The 24,701-nt window shown below is 45.6% G+C and overlaps 1 protein-coding gene across 1 annotated transcript in view; it reads right to left on the bottom strand.

The window, feature by feature from the left end:
* Nucleotides 1-11,825: 11,825 nt before the first annotated feature.
* The window catches only part of LOC126184309 (uncharacterized), a 206,396-nt gene continuing 193,520 nt past the window's right edge, over nt 11,826-24,701 (bottom strand). Inside the window, exons 5-6 of the mRNA XM_049926685.1 lie at nt 11,950-12,112; nt 11,826-11,898 (exon numbers count right to left, since the gene is read on the bottom strand). Of these exons, the coding sequence (XP_049782642.1) occupies nt 11,826-11,898; nt 11,950-12,112 (236 nt within the window). The remainder of the gene's footprint in view (nt 11,899-11,949; nt 12,113-24,701) is intronic.

Raw genomic sequence — 24,701 nt, 5'->3', positions numbered from 1 at the left:
CGAACGGCACGGGGGAAAAACGAGCACTTAAATTTTTCTGTGCGAGCCCTGATTTCTCTTATATTCTCGTGATGATCTTTTACCCTATGTAGGTGGGTGCCAACAGAATGTTTTCGCAATCGGAGGAGAAAACTGGTGATTTAAATTTCATGAGAAGATCCCGCCGCAACGAAAAACGCCTTTGTTTTAATGATTGCCACTCCAATTCACGTATCATGCCTGTGGCACTATGTCCCCTATTTCGTGATAATACAAAGCGAGTTGCCTTTCTTTGTACTTTTTCGATGTCATCAGTCAGTCCCACCTGATGCGGATCCCACACCGCACAGTAATACTCCAGAATAGGGCGGACAAGCGTGATGTAAGCAGTCTCTTTAGCAGACCTGTTGCACCTTCTAATTGTTCTGCCAATGAATCGCAGTCTTTGGTTTGCTCTACCCACAATATTGTCTATGTGATCGTTCCAATTTAGGTTATTTGTAATTGTAATTCCTAAGTATTTAGTTGAATTTACAGCCTTCAGATTTGTGTGACTTATCACGTAATCGAAATTTAGCTGATTTCTTTTAGTACTCATGTGAATAGCTTCACACTTTTCCTTATTCAGGTCCAATTGTCACTTTTCGCACCATACAGATATCTTATCTAAACCATTTTGCAAGTAAATGACAGTATCATTTGCAAACAATCTAAGACGGCTACTCAGATTGTCTCTTATGTCGTTAATATAGATCAGGAACAATAGAGGGCCTTTAACACTTCTTTGGGGAACGCCGGATATTACTTCTGTTTTACTCGATGAATTTCCGTCTATTACTACGAACTGTGGCCTTTCTGACAGGAAATCATGAATCCAGTCACACAACTGAGACGATATTCCGTAGGCACGCAGTATGGTTGGAAGACGCTTGTGAGGAACGGTGTCGAAAGCCTTCTGGAAATCTAAAAATATTGAATCAATTTGACATCCCCTGTCGATAGCACTCATTACTTCATGATTATAAAGAGCTAGTTGTGTTTCACAAGAACGATATTCTCTGAAACCGTGCTGACTATGTGTCAATAAATCGTTTTCTTCGAGGTACTTCATAATGTTCGGATACAGTATATGTTCCAAAATCCTACTGCAAATCGACGTTAGTGATATAGGCCTGTAATTCAGCTGATTACTCCTACTTGCCTTTTTGGGTATTGGTGTGACTTGAGCAATTTTCCAGGCTTTAAGTACGGATCTTTCTATGAGCGCGTGTTTGTATATAATTGCTAAATATGGAGCTATTTTTTCAGCATACTCTGAGAGGAACCTGACTGGTATACAATCTGGACCGGAGGCCTTGCCTTTATTAAGTGATTTAAGCTGCTTTACTACTTCTATGTTTTTCATCTCGGCAGTTGTTCTAGATTGGAATTTAGGAATATTTACTTCGTCCTCTTTGGTGAAGGAGTTTCGGAAAACCGTGTTTAATAACTCTGCTTTTGTGGCACTGTCATCAGTGACTTCACCGGTGTTATCGCGTCGTGAAGGTATTGATTGAGTCTTGCCACTGGTGTGCTTTATGTATGACCAGAATCTCTTTGGGTTCTCTGCCTTGTGATCGCTAATCCCTGTATTCGTCACAATACTCACTATTTGGCCAGGATTATTTGTTGCTAAAAGGTCAAGTATGCTTTCGCAACCATTTACGCTTCGAGTGGGCTCATGAAGTAATTGTTCAAAATAATTTTCTGAGAAAGCATTCAGTACAATTTTGGATGACATTTATGCCTGCCGTCGGCTTTAAACGTATAATTTTTCCAGCATATCGAAGGTAGATTAAAGTCACCGCAGACTACAATTGTATGAGCGGGGTACTTATTTGAAACGAGACTCAAGTTTTCTTTGAACTGTTCAGTAACTATATCTTCTTAGTCGGGGGGTCGGTAAAACGATCCAATTAATAGTTTAGTCCGATTGTCAGGTATTACCTCTACCCATACTATTTCACACGAACTATCTACTTCAATTTCGCTACAAGGCAAACTACCTCTGACAGCAATAAATACTCCACCATCAACTGTATTTAATCTATCCTTTCTGAACACTCTTAGATCGTTTGAAAAAATTTCGGCTGAACTTATTTCCGGCTTTAGCCAGCTCTCTGTACCTACAACTATTTGAACTTCAGTGCTTTCTATTAGGGCTTGGAGCTCTGGTTCTTTCCCAACACAGCTACGACAATTTACAACTACAATACCAATCGTGATTCTTGAGTTTCTCCCGGGGTATTTGATAATCAAAATATCCACGGGTGTACTGCCGGTCTACAGTGTCCAACGGGCACAATATTTCGGAGATCATACATGTCGCCATCATCAGGTGAACTGACGAACTGAGCTCCTGTGAACGTGCCGGCACGGAGAACCGTACGCTATGGCTACTCAGCGGGAACTGGGTTCGGTCGCGGCGGCGGCCGATTTAAATACCCTCCGCCCGCGGCGCGCTCCTTCCACCGTCCGCGCCCCGCGCCACGGTCGCGCGGTGGAACAGATTGCGACGGCGTCTGAGATGACGTCGGTGTGATGGCTCTGTCCGCCGTGGTCGTCACAACTATACGTTTGCTCGATTTACTCTTGATTAACCCAATCGCTGGTTCCCAAGCCTTGCTAAGATTATAGCCACAATCACGGTTTATGAGGTCGTCATTGGTGCGAATTTCGATGGACTCTCTAACAACGTTGTCCCAGTATCTCCACGCCTGTACCAGAATCCTTGTGCGTTCATAATCCATAGCGTGATTTTCCGACAAACAATGTTCAGCGACCACCGACTTGCTCGGATACATCAGTCGAGTGTGCCTCTGGTGTTCACGGCATCGATCCTCGACGGTACGCATAGTCTGACCAATATACGACTTGCCCCATTGACACGGAATCTGGTACACGCCGGCCTTCCTCAAACCGAGGTCATCTTTGGCGCTCCCCACCAGTGCACGAGTTTTATTCGGAGGACAAAACACAGTACCGACTCGGTGTTTCTTCAAAATGCGGGCGATTTTCCCCGAGAGTGAGCCTGTATACGAAATAAACGCAGTGCCTACCTCTTCCCTCGTGATTTCATCCATCTCCACAGCACAACCGGTTCGCAGGAGAGCTTCTGCAAAGTTTGGAAGGTAGGAGACGAGATACTGGCAGAAGTAAAGCTGTGAGGACGGGGCGTGAGTCGTGCTTGGGTAGCTCAGATGGTAGAGCACTTGCCCGCGAAAGGCAAAGGTACCGAGTTCGAGTCTCGGTCCGGCACACAGTTTTAATCAACAAAAGTTTACTTATGTAGGGGAAAATCCACAGCTCGCCAAAGCGCATTCATAAGAGAACGTTCAACAAAGTATTGTACGTCGTCCACAAAAGTCTACTCGTCTTGCTAGCTGATCGTTAATCATCCAAAAAATGGTTCAAATGGCTCTGAGCACTATGGGACTTAACTTCTAAGGTCATCAGTCCCCTAGAACTTAGAACTAATTAAACCTAACGAAATCACACACATCCATGCCCGAGGCAGGATTCGAACCTGCGACCGTAGCGGTCGCGCGGTTCCGGACTGTAGTGCCTAGAACCGCTCGGCCACTCCGGCCGGCAAATAATCATCTATCACGTGTCTGTTGGCGTGTTTTGCGGCGATGTGACCCAAAATGTCAAATACCCAATTGTTATAACCGCTTAGTAATGCATCGAAAAACAACATGTAGAATATTGTTAATTGCTTTTGGGCGCTGGGACAGAAGATATCAATTTTCTTTCCCTTTTAGTGTTCAGTGATGAGACTACTTGCCATTCAAACCGAAAAGTGAACAGCTAAAAAGTATGAACGTGGGGAACACAGCAGCCACATACCGTATTCTATCACGAGAGGGACACGCTAAAGATTCATGCGTTTTACGTCATTTCCCGGGAAAAGGTTTACGGCCCGTTCTTTAGTGCGCAATTCATGTAGACGTTGGCGATCTGTTTTCTGCCACGCTTGCGAGAGTATTTGGAAAATTTTATTTGCGAAGAGGGCGGAACACTGCCGCACTGTCAGCTGCGTGCAAGGGCATTTTTTAACAACGAGTTTATTGAAGGATAAAGGGCATACGGATCTCGCATCACAGGACTGACCCGGAACGTCAACTGATTTCACGTTTTTTTTTCTTTTTTGTGGAGGCTTGGGACTCACTATACCCCTCCCCCTTCCAACAACTTTGGGTGAACTGTGTCGGCATGCAGGAACAGCAATGAACTCAGTAAATCCAGACATGCTCGCAAACGTATCGGACGAGTCAGAGTACCGTCTAGATGTTTCCAGTGTGTCCAGGTTTCCAGAGGAGAGCACAATGAACTTTTGTGAAAGATAAATGAAAACTTTGATCTTAAGCGTAATTATAAAGTTATTGATGACAAAAACGTCTCTGACAATAAAATATTTGTCTCTCCCTGTTAGGAAATCACGAAATGTCCGAGTGTAAGGATTGTGGACTACGTGACATGCGGAAGTTTGTATCGGTCCTGGATACGTTGTAGGATAGCCGAAGTGGCTATGGCGACTGCTCGGGATAAACCGGAATCCAGGTTCTTCTTCCGGTCCGGCAAAAATGTTCATGTTCCGCAAACAGCCGACGTCAATCCAGATTCGTAAAATGCGAAACCATTTCGTAGTAATTATAAAAAGTGCACCATGGTTATATATGCACGCGTGTATAAGTCACAGGGTGTTTAAAAAAAAGTGTTACATATGCCTACAGGAGGTAGTATTGGTGAAAACTAGAAGAAAGATCTTATAATCGTGTTTGGGGACCAATGTCAGTTGAAATATGGGCCATTTCACTTGTGACGTGAAATGTGTTAGTAAGATGACGTACTGAAAAGTGACGCCCTCGAATTATTTATATGAAAACTGTTAAAGCTTTTTAAATAAAACGAACTTCAATAACATTCCTCATCTTTACTCTTCATCTTTACATACTTATTTCTCAACATAGGCACCCTGACGACGAAACACACTTCCCCCAACGAGAGACTATTTTGTTGATACCGTCAGGGTAGAACATCTGACTTTGTTGAAGGGTCCACAACCTTATCTCTGTTGGCACCGCTTCATCGTTATCAAAGTGAAGTCTGTGATTTTGGAAGAATCGACATTCCATTTGAGGAAACAGTGATTGATTGATTATAAGATTTTGTTTTTACTTTTGACACACACACTTCACTTATGACACAGTCATAAGTGGTTTCGATCTCCTATGGTAATCTTCAGATGCTACAATAGAGAAAAGAAAAGCTTATATTAACATCTGAAACGAATACAAATATTTTTACTACTGCTATATGCTGTTATTAAGATGCACATGGTTCATACTATGGGCGGCGTTTCGCGAACAAATGTTCGTGCGTTATCAACTAAACAGAAAACCGGCTATCAGGGAATTACATACATACAATTAAGTGTACTTTCCTTTCTTATTCTTTGTGGTAAATACGCAAGCCCTCTATAAGACAACAATCAGTCGTAGAAACCATATAATATGAAAAATATTATAATAAAATTGAATCAACGTGTGAAAGAGGAATACAGGTTGTTAAAACAATAAAAACCTTTTTAAAACAGAGTGAGGTCTTTACAATAAAAGAGACAGAGTAGCAATCCTCATGGCACATTTTTTCCGGTGGCTAGTGGCGATACACTTAGGCTGCTATATGTGTAAGCCACTGCACACAATCTTAGGAGAGGCGACATGAAATGGGTGACAAGATTAGTCCACTGTTGTAGTTCGCTGACACTCTTCTTCCGGCTGCAAGGTGTTTACGTTATCTGGACAATATTAGAAAGTGAATCATGAACACCACAATTTAAAAAATAAAAAAAAAACATAAAGAAGAGAAATAATTTACATTTACAGACGGCAGGTCAAGTTCGCCATCATGAAGTACACAAGCAAAACATCGGATAAAGTTTATAACATATTCCTGAGAAACTGAGTTAAAATAGCGTTCAGAAGGCCTGAAAAAAATCACACATCAAAGAAAGTTTTGCATCACCTCGGTTTCGAGTGTTCCGGAACCTGTACAGAAAATTAGAATACAGATCAACATAATTATTATTTCTGCCCTTTTTATTGCTCATGAAAACCACACATTGCATGTTGCACCACCCTACAACAAGACCTTCAGAGGTGGTGGTCTAGACATCTGTACACACCTGTACCTCTAATACCCAGTAGCATGTCCTCATGCATTGATGCATGCCTATATTCATCGTGGCATACTATCCACCAGTTCATCAAGGCACTGTTGGTCCATATTCTCCCACTACTCTATGGTGATTCGGCGTATATACCTCAGAGTGGTTGGTGGATCACGTCGTGATAAACAGCCCTTTTCAATCTATCCCAGGCATGTTCGATAGGGTTCATGTCTGGAGAACATTGTGACCACTCTAGTCAAGCCATGTTGTTATGCTGAAAGAAGCCATTTATAAGATGTGCACGATGAGGGCGCGAATTGTTGTCTATGAAAGCGAATGCCTCGCCAATATGCTGCCGATATGGTTGCACTATCGGTCGGAGGATGGCAATCACGTATCGTACAGACGTTACGGCGCCTTCCATGACCACCAGCGGCGTACGTGGGTCCCACATAATGCTATCCCAAAACATCAGGGAGCCTCCACCTTGCTGCACTCACTGGACAGTGTGTCTAAGGCGTTCAGCCTGACCGGGTTGCCTCCAAACAAGTATCCGATGATTGCCTAGTTGAAGGCATATGCAACACTCATCGGTGAAGAGAACGTGATGCCAATCCCGAGCGGTCCATATGGCATGTTGTTGGGCCCATCTGTTCCGCGCTGCGCTACATGGTGTCGTGGTTGCAAAGATAGACCTCGCCATGGTGGTCGGGAGTGAAGTTGTGCATCATGCAGCCTATTGCGCACAGTTTGAGTCATAACACGACATCCTGTGACTGCACAAAAAGCATATTCAGCATGGTGGCATTGCTGTTAGGGTTCCTCCAAGTCATAATCCGTAGGTGGCGGTAATCCACTGCAGTAGTAGCCCTTGGGCGGCCTGAGTGAGGCATGTCATAGGCAGTTCCTGTCTCTCTGTATCTCCTCCATGTCCGAACAACATCGCTTTGGTTCACTCCGAGATGTATGGATACTTCCCTTGTTGAGAGCCCTTCCTGAAACAAAGTAACAATTCGAACGCGATCGAACCACGGTATTGACCGTCTAGGCATGGTTGAATTACAGACAACACGAGCCGTGTACCTCCTTCCTGGTGGAATGACTGGAACTGATCGGCTGTCGGGCCTCCTCCGTCTAATAGGCGCTGCTCATGCATGGTTATTTACATCTTTGGGAGGTTTTAGTGACATCTCTGAACAGTCAAAGGGACTGTGTCTGTGATACAATATCCACAGTCAACGTCTGTCTTCAGGATTCTGGCAAAACTTTTTTTGATGTGTGTAGAAAAACACGAGATAGTCGTGACTTGCCACATTGGAATAATAAATATGGGAAATCTGGGGTATATGAAATAGCATACCGTGACTGTGATAGAAGCTATACCGGTCAGAGGGGCAGGCTCTTTGACTTGAGATTTAAAGAACACACCTACTCCAGTAATAAAACAGCATTAGGCTTACATACATAAAAGGGGGGACGTAATATTGGTAGCACTGATGAACAACTACAAAATTTACGTGATGCTGAAAAAGGTAAACGGTTAGACATTTTAGAAGAACTGGAGATTTACGTCACGAAACGCAAGGAATCGGATAAACTCCTCAGTGAGTAGAATGATTCTGCAACTTCTGCATATTTTAATATTTACGGCGATTTACTTAGCTCTGGTAGTCCCTATGGTAGTTCCCTACAACAGGGAACTGCCCTGGTCGTCCATTCCGTGTCGTCATTCCTAATGTTGTGTGCAATGGCAGAAACATTTAGCAAAATGGTTCAAATGGCTCTGAACACTATGGGACTTAACATCTGAGGTCATCAGTCCCCTACACTTAGAACTACTCAAACCTAACTAACCTAAGGACATCACACACATCCATGCCCGAGGCAGGATTCGAACCTGCGACCGTAGCAGTCACACGGTTCCGGACTGAAACGCCTAGAACCGCTCCGTCACAACGGCCGGCAACCATCTAGCAGACCGAAGCGCAGCGCCAATAGGCACCGAAAACTGTACCATGAGGACTGCTAGTCTGTCTTTTTTGTTGTAAATCGTTACTGTGTTTGGAATAGGTTCTACTGTCTGAACGACCTGTATTCTATGTTCACATTTTATGAATAACTGATTGAAAATTTATTATAATATTTGCCAAGTTTTATGGTTTTTTACGTCTTAATATTGTCCCGTAGAGGACGTGCACATCTAGCACAAAGAATAGGGAAGAAAAATTACTCTTAATTGTATGTATATAATTCCTTGCTATCCGATTTATGTTTGTATTGTATTGTATTGTATGGAACTAGGGACCTAGAAACGACGGAGAGGCTTCGTCCTCGCCGTAGCCCGCAGTTGTACACAACCCCACAACAGGCCACAGCAGTCCACTCACCCCACCGCCGCCCCTCACCGAACCCAGGGACCCTTCCCGGGAACGTCTCACACCAGACGAGTGTAACCCCAATGCTTGCGTGGTAGAGTGATTATGGTGTACGCGTACGTGACAAAAGTTTTTGCGCAGGAATCGCCGACATAGTGTAACTGAAGCGGAATAAGGGGAACCAACCCGCAATTTTGGTACAGTACATAAATGATGTAGTAAATGTAGGATTGAAACTTCCTGGCAGATTAAAACTGTGTGCCGAACCGAGACTCGTGCTTGGGTAGCTCAGATGTTACAACACTTGCCCGCGAAAGGCAAAGGTCCCCAGTTCGAGTCTCGGTCCGGCACACAGCTTTAATCTGCCAGGAAGTTGCATAATTATTGTTGTCATTTTAGACTCAATAGAATGTTATTCATCATGATCAAAGGCAATAGTTTCCTGTTATTCTTGGAAAGCATGTAAATTGTTTCCGAATAAGGGAAACACGTTTTATATAAGCTCGACGAGGTACTGAGGCGATGTTTGATATGTTTTCTTTTTTGCGTTTTTTAACTTTTACCCTTCTTTTAGGTAATTGTGCTTCCTAGCGCTATATGATCAATCTGTATTGTTTTCTTTTAGTTTTACCACGAAATCCCTCTATTTAACGTTACAAATCAGTGGTTTTCGAATAAAACCAGAATTAAACATTGAAAATTTCAATTTTGCTATTAATACTGTTTATATTTAAGGATAACAGAAGGATAACTATGTAGAATATAAACGTTCCACGGGTTACGCAGCCCTTTATATATCCTCACTCAGTTTCTAGACGGTTTACCCCTTCCGTTTTCTGGGAGAATGTAGTAAGAGACTGGTCGCATATGCACACAGCGCGATGGAAATGAGATACTGCCCGACAGGTATGCAAAAGTCCTAATGTACAGATGAGGCGGTTACGATCTTAACTGACGAAGGCTACCAGGGAAACTGTCATAGTCTACATTTACTTATGACTATCTACTGTATTTTTACAACTCTGCTCAACAGGTATTGGTTTCTGGACCTATCAATATTGGAACTTTTGTTCTAGATTTGGCCAACACTACCTCCTGAACTAATATGTGACACTTTTTGTTAAACATCTTGTGTATCTTTGTGATACTGAATGTTCATTTGAAAACAAAAACTTTGCAAACCTATGGATAAGTTAAAATAAATTTGATGTTTCTATTTTCATTCATGTAGAAGATATAGTCTTGTGGAATCGACTGAATGTTTTGTGAAAGACCCTGTAGTTTTTCATGAAAACTATTCACAATTGCGAATATGGACAATCATCAGCTGTATAATGGAATAACAATGAAAATTTGTGCTGGACCGGGATTCGAACCCGATTTCCCGCCTATTGCGAGCGGTCGCCTTACCATCCTTTTTTTGTTGTAAATTTGTTCGTTATTGTTCTTTGTATTTTGTAGTAGCGGACGTCAAATGACATCCGTTGAAGTTCGTTGTTGATCCTGTCACTCAGTTTTTTTTATTACAGAGACCAGCCAGCTCTCTGACCGTGCACGCTGAGCTACCGTGCAGGCAACTATTAGGCTATCCGACTCACGGCCAAACCCAAACTTCCCTATTTCGTCAACAATGTGTCTACACCCTGTACTCGTACATCGATTATGTATATTCTCGTACAGGCGAGACATTTTGCGTGAAATTCCGTGCCTGGTGTCAGCGGATAAATGCGATATTGGAGTGCCTTTGTTACTCTGAATTACGATGCAATGCTTCTTTGGACACGTATGTGTCCACAGGAAGAGGCACTGCGGCGATTACAGCCGTTACAAAGTATATAAAATGTATTTGCAATTCAGAATATGGACAACCATCAGCTGTATAATGGAATGACGACAATGATAATTTGTTCCGGACCAAGACTCGGATTCGGATTTCCCGCTTTTCACGAGCGGTCGCCTTACCATTAGGCTGTCCGAGCACGACTCACGGCTAGACCCAATCTTCCACATGTCATAAACCATGCGTCAATAGCCTGTACTCGTACATACACGACGTATAGTCTCGTACAGATGAGATATTTTACGTGAAAGTCGCTTGCCCTGTGTGGGCGGATAAATAAAAAAAATGGTTCAAATGGCTCTGAGCACTATGGGACTCAACTTCTGAGGTCATTAGTCCCCTAGAACTTAGAACTAGATAAACCTAACGAACCTAAGGACACCACACACATCCATGCCTGAGGCAGGATTCGAACCTGCGACCGTAGCGGTCTCGCGGTTCCAGACTGCAGCGCCTAGAACCGCACGGCCACTTCGGCCGGCGGCGGATAAATACTATATTGTAGCGACTGTATTATTCCGAATTACGACGCAGTGTTCCTACGCATAGTTTGGGTCTGGCCGTGAGTCGTGCTCGGGTAGCCTAATGGTAAGGCGACCGCCCGCGATAAGCGGGAAATGTGGGTTCGACTCCCGGTCCGCCCCAAAGTTTCATTGTCGTCATTCCATTATACAGCTGACGGTTGTCCACATTCGAAATTGCGAATATATTTGATGTATTTCGTACCGGCTGTAGTCGCCGTAGTGTCTGTTCCTTTGCCGGCCGCGGTGGCCGAGCGGTTCTAGGCGCTTCAGTCCGGAACCGCGCTGCTGCTACGGTTGCACGTTCAAATCCTGCCTCGGGCATGGATGTGTGTGATGTCCTTAGGTTAGATAGGTTTAAGTAGTTCTAAGTCTAGAGGACTGATGATCTCAGATGTTAAGTCCCATAGTACTTAGAGCCATTTGAACCATTTTCTGTTCCTTTGGACATGCATGCATGTCCAAAAGAACATTGCATTGTAATTCGGAATAACACAGGCACTGCAATATCCTACGCCTGTAGTTTATAGATGCATTTGCATCGTCAGTGTATCGTGTCCAGATTCTCGTTTAAGTGTCGAAGAAGCTGTTGCCTCGGATCCAGGTTGTGCAGCAAGAGCCACCTAGATTTCGTACAATAGCGACTCATGCACAGTACAGAAGTTACCAGCTCGTGCGCTGTATACCTAAAAACTAGCGTTGTGTTTGTGTACGTAAATCTAAGGAAGCGAGCAGAAGTGAAGCACTCGGAAATGGTGCAGGAGATTTCTACTTACACGGTGCTATTGAATAGTGGTATAAAAGTAGTCGGATTGGGCAGAGGCAGCGCGCAGGTACGCACCCGCTGCTCGCAGGGCGGCGACTAGGGGCGTGCCGCGCACGGCCCCCAGCAGCCGCTACGAGGCGTTGGCCGACGCGCTCGACTCGCTCGCCGAGCCGGACTCGCTGTCCGAGTCGTCGCGCCGGCGGCTGCGCGTGCGCCGGCGCGCCTCGGCGGGCGTCTGCGGCGGCGGCGCCTGCGGCTGCGGCAGCGCCAGCGGCGGGAACACGTTCTGCTGGAACAGGCCCGACACGTTGCCCACCGGCCGGTAGTGCGCCACCACCAGCACCTTGCCAGAGCGCGACCGCGCCTTGCCCAGCCCCACGTGCGTCGTCGACGCCCACACCAGCTGCGTGAAGTGCCCTGCAACACGTCAATAAATACACCGATAGCAATCAAAATTTTAACACTGGGAAGGATAGCAGATATACTATCTGATTAAAAGTGTCGGGACACCAGTATACACTGAAGAACCAAAGAAACTCGTACAGGCATGCATATTTAAAACAGAGATATGTGAACAGGCAGTATACGGCGTTGCGCTCGGCAACGCCTATATAAGACAACAAGTGCCTGGCGCAGTTGTTAGATCGGTTACTAGTGCTACAATGGCAGGTAATCAAGATTTAAGAAAGTTTGAACGCGGTGTTACAGTCGGCGCACGAGCGATGGGATACAGCATTTCCGAGGCAGCGATTAAGTGGGGATTTTCCCGTACTACCACTCACGAGTATACTGTGACTATCAGGAATCCGGAAAAACATCAAATCTCCGACATCGCTGCGGCCGGAAAAAGATCCTGCAAGAACGGGACCAACGACAACTGAAGAGAATCGTTCAACGTGACAGAAATGCAACCCTTCCGCAAACTGCTCCAGATTTCACTGCTTGGTCATCAACAAGTGTCAGCGTGCGAACCCTTCAACGAAACGTCATCGATATGGGCTTTCGATGTGAAGGCCCACTCCTATACCCTAGATGACTGCACGACGCAAAGCTTTATGCCTCGCCTGGGCCCGACAACATCTACGTTGGACTGTTGATGACTGGAAACATGTTGCCTGGGCGGACGAGTCTCATTTCAAATTGTATCGAGCGGATGAATGTGTACGGGTATGGAGACAACCTCTTGAATCCATGGACCCTCCATGTCAGCAGGGAACTGTTCAAGCTGGTGGAGGGTCTATAATGGTGTAGGGAGTATACAGTTGCAGTGATATAGGACCCCTGATACGTCTAGATACGACTCTGACAGATGACACGTACGTAAGCATCCTGTCTGATCACCTACATCCATTCATTTTAATCATGCATTCCGACGGACCTGTGCAATTCCAGCAGGACAATGCGACGCCCCACACGTCCACAATTGCTACAGAGTGGCTCCAGGAGCACTCTTCTGAGTTTAAACACTTCCGCTGGTTACCAAGTTCCCCAGACATGAACATTATGGGTTGCATCGCAACATGCTATTCAGAAGAGACCTCCACCCGCTCGTGCTGTTACGGATTTGTGGACAGTCCTGCAGGATTAATGAAGTTAATTCCCTCCAGCACTACTTCAGACATTAGTCGAACCCATGGCCGGCCGGTGTGGCCGAGCTGTTCTAGGCGCTACAGTCTGGAACCACGCGAACGCTACGATCGCATGTTCGATTCCTGCCTCGGCCATGGATGTGTGTGATGTCCTTAGGTTAGTTAGGTTTAAAATGGTTCTAAGTTATAGGGTACTGATGACCTCAGAAGTTAAGTCCCATAGTGCTCAGAGCCATTTGAACTATTTTCGAGACCATGTCACGTCGTGTTGCGGCATTTCTGCTCGTTGGGACTCTATACGATATTAGGCAGGTGTACCAGTTTCAGAAATGTGTGTGATTTCCTAAGGGACCAAACTGCTGAGGTCATCGGCCCGTAGACTTACACACTACTTAAATTAACTTATGCTAAGGACAACACACACACCCATGCCCGAGGCAGGACTCGAACCTCCGGCGGGAGGGGTCGTGCAATCCGTGAATGGCGTCTCAAACCACGCGGCCACTCCGCGCGGCGTACCAGTTTCATTGGCCCTTCAGTGCATAGCACAGAGTTAACCACGAGATGTCAGTAGAAAGCAGTAACAGCAGAACACGAGATGTGCGAGAGAAGTAATGAGACTGACAACATTGCGAACGATCTAGCAGCGCGATGTTGTCCGACGTGTGCAGACTGGTGTATTCATCCCTTCCAGATGCCCAGTCCGAGTATCAGCTCTGTACAGCCATCACGTGACTTTTGAGAGCGCCACAAGTGAAGTTATGTTTTTGTTGTCTGTTACGAATGTAGAACAGCGGAATTTAGAGCAATGTTATGCCATCAGATTTTGTGTTAAACTTGGGAATCCGCAAGTGTGACCTTTGAAGAGTTGATACAGGCCTATGGGGAACATCCCTATCAAGAGTAAAATTTTTCCGCTGGCACAAATCATTTTTGGATGGCAGAGAATAAGTTGAAGACGAATCTCGCTCAGAGAGATCTTAAGTTCAGAAACCGACGAGAATGTCAAAAGTGTGCTTGCTCTTGTGAGATTAGTCCGACGTTAAACAATAATGATGGTGCGTTACCTGTCACACTTAAATACTTTCAGCGTACGTCAAATTTTGACCGAAAATTTGCACATGCGAACGGTTTGTGCCAAAATGCTGCTGAAAAACCTCACAAATGAGCAGAAGGAAAATCGAAAAAATGTGTGCATTGGTCTTCTTCAGAGGACTGCCAATGACCACGAATGGTTCAGTCGTGTGGTTACAGGAGACGAATCCGACATTTCTTAGTGCGGTACTGAGACAAAGCGGCAGAGTGGGGAGTGGCACACAGACATTTCCTGGCCCGAAAAAAGCTCGAATGAGCAAATCAACGATCAAAACAAATCTGATTTACTTTTCTGATAATAGGGGTGTCGTGCATAAAAAAATTGTTTATCCAAGACAAACTGTGAACGAAGTGTTTTACGAAGATGTACGTCATTACAACGCACCATGTCACACACCCACTTCAGTCATGGAATTTTTGACCTCAAAAGGCATTCCTGTTGTTCCACAGCCTCCTACTCACCTGATCTGAGTCCTTGTGACGTTTATCTTTACCCGAAATTGGAAAAGTCTTAATTTGGAAATTTGTGGTACGATCTTATCGGACCAAACTGCTGAGATCATCGGTCCCTAAGCTTACACACTACTTAATCTAACTTACACTAACTTACGCGAAGGACAACACACATACCCATGCCCGAGGGAGGACTCGAAACTCCGACACAGGGAGCCCCGCGAATCGTGGAAAGGCACCTAGACCGTGCAGTTACCCCGCGCGGCGAAAAATGTCTTAAATGGACGTTATTTTGGGACTCTGGAGAACATTCAAAAGAACGTGATCGACGTGTTAAAGGTCTTACCAGTTGGAGCCTTTCAGCGTTGCTACCAACACTGGGAAGGGGACATCATTTTCGTTTAAAAAAGAAACCGTGGTGGATAAAAAAATCAATCTCATTAATTTTCTCACACACCGTAGATCGGTCAGGAGAGCTCAGTGACTTCGAATATGGAATAGTCATTGGATTTCAGCTGAGTAACAAATGCATCAGGGACATTTCAACCCCTCTAGAGCTGCCCACGTCTACACTGCTGGTGATGTGACTGTGAAGTCGAAATGCGGAGGAACCATCGAAGCTAAACTAAGACCAGGCAAACCTCATGCATTGAGGGACAAGGACCATCGAACATTGCGCAGGATGGTTGTAAAAAATCGTATGAAATCAGCAGAAGGAATCACACGTGAATTCCGAAGTGTTACCAGCAGTCTAGATGGCACACTGACTGTGAATATCGAGTTAAAACGAATGGGGTACAATGATCGAGTAGTTCACCATAAGCCAAACATAGTCAACGCTAAGCGACGCTTGAGGTGATGTAAAGAGCGACAGCACTGGACAGTGGATGACTGGAAACGATTGATTTGGAGTAATTAATCACGTTTGCAAATACCTGGAGAACGTTACCTGCCGTCATGTGTGGCAGTGAAGTACGGACGTGTTACAGTATAGGTCTTCGCCCCCCCCCCCCCCCGCCCCCGGTAGCTGAGTGGCCAGCGCGATAGAATGTCAATCTTAAAGGCCCGGGTTCGATTACCGGCTGGGTCGGAGATTTTCTCCGCCCAGGGACTGAGTGTTGTGTAGTCCTAATCATCATCATCATTTTATCCCCATCGACGCGCAAATCGCCGAAGTGGCGTCAGATCGAAAGACTTGCACCCGGCGAACGGTCTACCTGACGGGAGGCCCTGGTCACACGACATTCACATTCATTCAGTATAGTTTGTTTTTCGTGGTTGGGACATGGTCCGTCACGGACTGCGCGGCCCCTCCCGCCGGAGGTTCGAGTCCTCCCTCGGGCATGGATGTCTGTGTTGTTCTTAGCATAAGTTAGTTTAAGTATTATGTAAGTCTAGGGGCCGATGACCTAAGCAGTTTGGTCCCTTGGAGTTCACACACATTTGAACATTTTTGAGGACATGGTCCCCTTACTCCGCTTAAGAAAAAACTAAATGCATAAGGATATGAACTCATGCTACAGCATTGTGTTTTGCGTACAGTAGAGAAACGGTTTGGAGACGATGATTGTATCAGCATGACATGCAGCCTCTGAGGCATCTGCGAGACAATGTTTTGTGGTCCATAAAACTCCTCAAATGGACTAGCCTGCCCAGAGTCCCAACCTGCATCAAGTGGAACACCTTTGGGATGAGTTAAAACGTCGACTTTGCTCCAGATCCCAGCGTCCAACATCACTACCTTTTCTGCTTTCGGCTCTTGACGAAGAATGGACTGTCAGTACTGCACAGACATTCAGATACCTCCTTGAAAGTGTGCATAGCAGCGTTCAGGCCGTCATAAAGACGAAGGTTGGACAAATCCTTTATTATTATCTGCTAATAGGTATCCATCCAACGGCCTTGTCGCAGTGGTAACACCGGTTCCCGTCAATCGCCGAAGTTAAGAACTGTCGGGCTGGGCTAGCAGTTGGATGGGTGACCATCCGGTCTGCCGAGCGCTGTTGGCAAGCGGCGTGCACTCAGCCCTTGTGAGGCAAAATGAGGAGCTACTTGATTGAGAAGTAGCATCTGTGGTCTCGGAACTGACATACGGCCGGGAGAGCGATGTGCTGACCACATGCCCCTCGATATCCATATCCAGTGACGCCTATAAGCTGAGAATGACATGGTGGCCGGTCAGTACCGGTGGACCTTCATGGCCTGTTGGGAGGAGTTTAGTTTAGTTTTAATAGGTGTCCAGATACTTATGATCAGATAAGTCTACAGTGCAACCACACTGCTTTGGACTAATTGGTGCGCATCCCAGTCCAAGTTATTGAAAGACCGAATTATATAAATGTTTTATAAAGTAGTTACCTGAAGCTACAATTAGGAATGAAGTATGCAGTATATGTACTGGTTAAAGAAAAACTAGATCAACTGTAGTATTATGCAACGTACTGTTCAGTATATTTAATTTAAAAATAACGAAGATAATCGTTTCCAAACAATGAAAAATAGGAGTAAACAAATTACAATAGATATGCAAATGTTACATTAAACATGTCTGATGTACAGTGTGTTTGGCTATTATTAGTATAAACGAAAGGAACGAACAGAGGACAATTAAACGAGCAGATAATCCTAATAAAAGAAATGACACAGTTACAAGACTTTACCGCCGTCATACAGATATGGTTTTATGCACTTAGACCGAAGCGGTGAGTGACAATTTTCACTCGCCGCTTCAGTCTATATACTGTGTGGTTATAATTAAACTTTCCCTATTTAATACGTTATAACACGGAAACTAATTGCCATACGAGTAACAACCTTGGTAGCAGTAATGTCCAGAGTATGGGGTGCATGATTTCCATGCGACACAGCGCCACCGTCTAGTTCCAACTATGGCCACCAGGTCCCGTGATCGGTCATCGTGATTCATGGTCTCACACATCTGACCAGTCGCAGTGCACTTGTTGCCTTGTCAGCATGAGCTTGGACGCCATTCCCGCTCACGCTGCGGTGAGGTACGCATAGCAGATTGTCGCTGTTGCTACTGGAGATGCCTGGACGCGGAAGTGGACGCAAAGCTGCTGCCTTGGCGGAGTTGCTGCTCACGATAGCAGGGACTTCCGGCAAGAAGAAGAGGAAGACTGCAGCGCAGTGCTTTCGCTGCCAAAAGCTTGGCCACGTCGCCAAGCACTGCAGTGGAGCAGTTGCGTGCTTGAAGTGTGCGCAAGCACACGACACACGTGACTGCAAGAAGCAGAAGGACGTCCCCTGCACCTGCGCCAACTGCGGTGGCGCACACGCGGCCAACGCCCGTTCCTGCGCCTACAGAAGAAATTGGCGCGGACCGGAGAAGAAGACGCAGCAGCAAGTGGCCACCACACACGAAGAGGTGGTCACTTGCACAAAAGACGTCGTCACCAGGCGCCTTAACGACGCCGTACAAGAAGCCATGTCCGATTTCAAATCCGCCATGGCGGAAGAGAGGGCGGCCATGCTGGCGGAACTGGGCGAGGCACGGCGTCAGATTGCTGAGCTGACGCAGGAGCTTCGCTCAGCCAAAGCAGCTTCCGCCACAACAGTCGACACCGCCACCCAGGTGACTCCTCAACGGAAGGATTCCGCGACGGTGGCCACGCAGACAGACGAGCCTGCTGAAGGGGAGACGACACAGCACAAGAAGGACACCGAAGCAGCAGCGCAAGAAGAAGAGTGGGAAGAAGTCCCATTCCTGCCGCTTCCAGACATGTACAGCGCAAGCGCTGTAACGCAGAAGATCGCTGCATCGCTTCGCGATGGCACGTACCCCCACCACGACAACCCTTACCCTTTTCTTCCACCTAACCGTCCTAAACCTCCACCCCCACACCAACCAATTGGGTATCCAGAAGGCCTTGTCGGCCTTTCTAGGGAGGATTACAATCTGATTAATTCCTACCCTATCTTTACAGAGTGGCAAATGCGCTACATCATCTTCGCTCTGGCCAGCGTAGAATACGAAGAAGCAGGGCACACTGTACCCAGTACCCCAACCGAGGAAGAGCCCTCAGTAACAGCCAAGAAGAAGAAGAAAAATCGTCACACCGACAAGTACAGGAAATAGGCCACCGGCACTCCTTGCCAGTCCAGAAATGCCTACCAGTACAGAAAGAAGATTCGTCAAGATTCCCAGGGGAGTAAAAGCCAACAGGCCACAAACTTCCAACCGAACCTCCTCACAGTGAGGATGTCATAAAAGGAGCAGCAGGCAGGCATGAGCTTGGACAAAAGGAGCAGGACATTATTGGTGAAGCCCTATTATCAAAACAACAGTAATGCTGCAGCTGCACTTCGAGAATATCACCAGCTGAAAGGATTATGGAAGGGTCCTCTTTCTCCACCTGCTGTGAGGAGCATGATGTAGTTCGAATCAACTGGAAAACTAGGCGTCGCTCCGGGAAGAGGCAGACGATCGGTTGCGCCACAGGTGGTTGATGAAACCGCTGTTGCTATGGCAGAAAACGCTGCGCGCAATTCCGGATCGTCAGGCAGTGCAGGTGTTGTGTCACGCCAGTTGAAAATCCTGTGGTCTATTGTACGGAAGGTGCTTCGAAACATTCTCAAATGGTATCCGTACAAGATGCATATCGTACAGTAGCTTGCACTGCAGGACGCACAACGACGTATTGACTTGGCTCTCCACTTTCTCGCAAGGATTGAAGTTGACGAGGGACCATCCTATGGACAGAAGAAGCTCATTTTTCTTTGACGAGTGAGGTGAACACACAGAATTGCCGACTGTAGGGATCTTCGCCTCCAGTCACTGTGCATGACGTTCCTCTGTATGGTGAACGTGTCAACGTACGGTGTGGCTTAACGGCTACGTTCATTATTGGCCCATTCTTTTTTGGACAGGTTGGTGCTCAAGGACCAAAGACGTGCAGTGTGGCAGGCCAGCGTTACTGCGATATGCTTCTCCGGCATGTCATACCAGCCCTACATGAGAGAGACGCATTGAAATCAACAGTTTTCATGCAAGATGAGGCCCCACCGCACATCGATCGTTAAGTTCCCTGCTTCTCCGAAACACATTTGCAAACGATCGAATTATCAGCCGATCGATTCCAAATGCTTGGCCGGTGCGATCACCTGATCTCACTCCCTGTGATTTCTGGTTGTGGGGCACCTGAAGGACGGGGTTTACCAGGGGAACATTCACACATGTGCTGATCTTAAGCACAGGTAGGCAGCATCCCTACGGACATGCTTCGTTCTGCTGTGCAGAATGCAATCCTGCACTTTCAGACTCTTAAGGAGACTGATGAGCGCCATATTGTGCCGATTTTGTAGCAGTAATTGTATATGTAATGGTATGATGCACCGTAGCCTCACGTTGAAAGTGTTTCAATTGAACTGGTTCTACATTATTTATCTTCCCCATGTCCTTGATATTAACGCTATCAAGTTTGGTACACCTACTGTAATTAGTTTCCGTGTTATAACGTGTTAAATAGGGAAAGTTTAACTATAACCACCCGGTACATAAAATCCTAATAAACATAGGACTTATCACCAGTGAGTGCATGAACACCTTATAACAGAGATCCAGAGTATCCAAACTGCAGCTACGACAAACACAACACAAAAAGTGTACCACACGCCCACGATTCATGTGAAGGTAGGCATCAGCACGTCTTCTCACCTCATCGAAGCCCGTACACGTTTAAAAGCCCCAGCCGTGATTCGAATGCATTGACAGTCATCGATAAAGCGTTCCCGGAGTTCATCAACACTATCAACAGTGCTGGAAAACACCAAAGCTTTTAAATGTCGCCACGCAAAAGAATCCGACGTGGGAAGGCATAATACTGGCGACCCATGATTGAGACATTTGTTGAAACGCAGTTTACTAGTACTTAGGTATACGTAATGACTATGAAATGAAACAAGGGCAGTTTATCGCTTTGTCATTTACGTCTCACTTGCGGTGTTTCGAAATAAACCTAGCCTCAGACATTTACAGTGATGTAACACTGACACGACTGCACTTGTATGTTTGCCGTATCGGGAAAAAACCATTTGTTTCCAGACCTATGTTTGTTAGGATTATCTGCTTGTATCATTGTCTTCTACTCATCCGTTTCGTTTATACCCATAATAGTGAAATATCCTGTATACACTACTGCACTATATAGTGCTGTATGTAGTCAAAAATGAATGTGCAACGTTTACTGTGGAATGGTACGTACTTCACGATTTATTTACTGCTGTCTTCTCAGTCTACAGTAATATGGTTCACAGCAGTCAAATGAGCAAAACTACCTGATGTTGGTTCCATAACAATATTTTCAACTCCCATATTTGTTTATAATGGCTCAAAGAAGAAACTTACTTTTAGGTCAGACTCTTTTGTACACTGTTCTTTCATTACTTATTGTCGCGTATCTTTTAATGGAATGCAATACTTTTGGCAATCCGGATTGATGTCAATAAAGCTGATTAACCTGTCGAAATTTTCCCTTACCTTCAGTAGTTGTAACTTTGCTCTGTTACCCTACATTCTCTTATATCACTGACGTCAATTTCTTCTCTGGAAACTTCTCGTGCATGTTCTTTTTTACATCCTCAGTCATCAACTGGTTTCTAGAATCTTCTTCATCTTTATACAGGGTGGTCCACTGATCGTGACCTGGCCAAATATCTCACGAAATAACCGTCAAACGAAAAAACTACAAAGAACGAAACTTGTCTAGCTTGAAGGCGGAAACAATATGGCGCTATGGTTGGCCCGCTAGATGGCGCTGCCATAGGTCAAACGGATATCAACTGCGTATTTTTAAATAGGAACCCCCATTTTCTATTACATATTCGTGTAGTACGTAGAGAAATATGAATGTTTTAGTGGGACCACTTATGGCTCACAATTTTAGACGAACAGTTGGTAACAGGTAGGTTTTTTAAATTAAAATACAGAACGTAGGTACGTTTGAACATTTTATTTCGGTTGTTCCAATGTGATACATGTACCTTTATGAACTTATCATTTCTGAGAACGCATGCTCTTACAGCGTGATTACCTGTAAATACCACATTAATGCAATAAATGCTCAAAATGATGTCCGTCAACCTCAATGCATTTGGCAATACGTGTAACGACATTCCTCTCAACAGCGAGTAGTTCGCCTTCCGTAATGTTCGCACATGCATTGACAATGCACTGTCGCATGTTGTCAGGCGTTGTCGGTGGATCACTGATAGCAAATATCCTTCAATTTTCCCCACAGAAAGAAATCCGGGGACGTCAGATCCGGTGAACGCGCGGGCCATGGTATGGTGCTTCGACGACCAATCCACCTGTCATGAAATATGCTATGCAATACCACTTCAACCGCACGCGAGCTATGTGCCGGACATCCATCATGTTGGAAGTACATCGCCATTCTGTCATGCAGTGAAACATCTTGTAGTAACATCGGTAGAACATTACGTAGGAAATCAGCATACTTTGCACCATTTAGATTGCCATCGATAAAATGGGGGCCAATTATCCTTCCTCCCATAATGCCGCACCATACATTAACCAGCCAAGGCCGCTAATATTCCACTTGTCGCAGCCATCGTGGATTTTCCTTTGCCCAATAGTGCATATTATGCCGGTTTACGTTACCGCTGTTGGTGAATGACGCTTCGTCGCTAAATATAATGCGTGCAAAAAGTCTGTCATGGTCCAGTAACTTCTCTTGTGCCCAGTGGCAGAACTGTGCACGACGTTCAAAGTCGTCGTCATGCAATTCCTCGTGCATAGAAATACGGTACGGGTGCAATCGATGTTGATGTAGCATTCTCAACATCGACGTTTTTGAGATTCCCGATTCTCGCGCAGTTTGTATGCTACTGATGTGCGGATTAGCCGCGATAGCAGCTAAAACACCTACTTGGGCATCATCATTTGTTGCAGGTCGTGGTCGACGTTTCACATGTGGCGGAACTCTTCCTATTTCCTTAAATAACGTAACTATCCGACGAACGGTCCGGACACTTGGATGATGTCGTCCAGGATACCGAGCAGCATACGTAGCACGCGCCCGTTGGGCATTTTGATCACAATAGCTATACATCAACATGATACCGACCTTTCCCGCAATTGGTAAACGGTCCATTTTAACACGGGTAATGTATCACGGAACAAATACCGCCCGCACTGGCGGAATGTTACGTGATACCACGTACTTATACGTTTGTGACTATTACAGCGCCAACTATCACAAAGCGAAAAAAATGATCCAACTAAAGCATTCATATTTCTTTACGTACTACACGAATATGTAATAAAAAATGGGGGTTCCTATTTTTAAAAAAACGCAGTTGATATCCGTTTGACCTATGGCAGCGCCATCTAGGTGGCCACCCATAGCGCCATCTGGTTTCCCCTTTCAAGCTAGACGAGTTTTGTTCTTTGTAGTTTTTTCGTTTGATGCTTATTTCGTGAGATATTTGGCCCGGTCACTGTCAGTGGACCACCCTGTATAGTCAGTAAGACGACATTCCACTTCGCTTTAAAAAACCAATCATAATTATCGCTGATTTCCGAAATACTGAAGCCCGAACTAGTTAGGGTTTACTGTAACGAAATTTTGCTTCTTTACGGTACACAGTATGGTATTAAGTATATAAGATTAAATTTTTAGCTGGTTTTGGGTTATACATGACAGCAACAGGGGATAGAACTTGGCTAGGATGAGAAATGAGAGTACTTTATTCCATGCTGCTTCAACTTCTTGCCAAAGTTCATCAATCGTAATGGCTGGCGATTGGAGTAGCGTACTAGTCTTTCGGCAACAGATGGCCAGATGTTTTCAGTGAGTGCGATATCTAGACAATCTGCTGGCCAGGGCAACAGCCGAACACCCTCTGTATATTGGTATGCAGGGACGGGCAACATGTGGTCTTGCATAATCTTGTTCAAAGATAACATCAAGGAGACCTTGAAGTGGGGCACACCAGCCTTTACACGCTAGAAATGTAACGGCTGCTGTCCAAATAGCCGGATATGCGAACCAGAGGCGATAGTGTTGCGTACACCACGGCATCCTATACCATCATGCTAGGTGCTTGGCCCGTATGACGAGGACGAATGAAGTCGGGCAACGTTCGTTCTCCTCGATGCCTCCACATACAGATACGTCCATCGTGATTCTGTACGTAGAACTGGGGCTTGTTTGAGAAGACGACCTGGGTCCAGTGTTGTCGTTGGACGCATTGCTGCCGGCGCACCTTTGTATGCTGCCACGTCAAGAGAATCCGCAACAGTGGTCGCTTTGCTGCCAGTCCGTGACGCTCAGAACGTCGTCGCACTATGTGGATATGTGTCATACTACCAAGAAGCTCATTTCCTGACTCTGGGTAAGTGAGGTGGATCCTGCACTGCACAGCGAACAATATGTCTGTCCTCTCAAGCGATAATCGCATGGGGTGGTTCAGATCTTGATGGTGTTAAGTATGGCCTTACTGAACCGATCGATTCAATATTCATATGACGGGCATAGGATCTCGACAACGCGAGCAGCAATACCGTGGAACGACATCACGCAGTCAGGTTCCTGCCTTTATCGAATTCCGACACTAGATCTTATCACACACAACCAATGTTAAAATAAGATTTCTGAATCAGAAACCCTCTGCGTAGTGTTACCTTATATACAGAAGATAAATGGCGCTACTTTTAGAAACTATCTAAATCAGGATGACCGCACAGGGATTCGAACCGCCGCCGTCCTACCAGGTGCAAGTCCAAAGCCACCTCGTACACCACACCATCACCGTGCATGTCACCTCTGGTAGCGTGAAAGGATTGACTGGTGAGTTGAGTGGTGGTGGTTTTATTCAGTGAAGACTGA

Source organism: Schistocerca cancellata, chromosome 4 (genome assembly GCF_023864275.1).
Source record: "Schistocerca cancellata isolate TAMUIC-IGC-003103 chromosome 4, iqSchCanc2.1, whole genome shotgun sequence".
NCBI lineage: Eukaryota > Metazoa > Arthropoda > Insecta > Orthoptera > Acrididae > Schistocerca > Schistocerca cancellata.
Note: the sequence above shows the minus strand (reverse complement) of the source record. Positions and strands in the feature narration are given on the sequence as shown.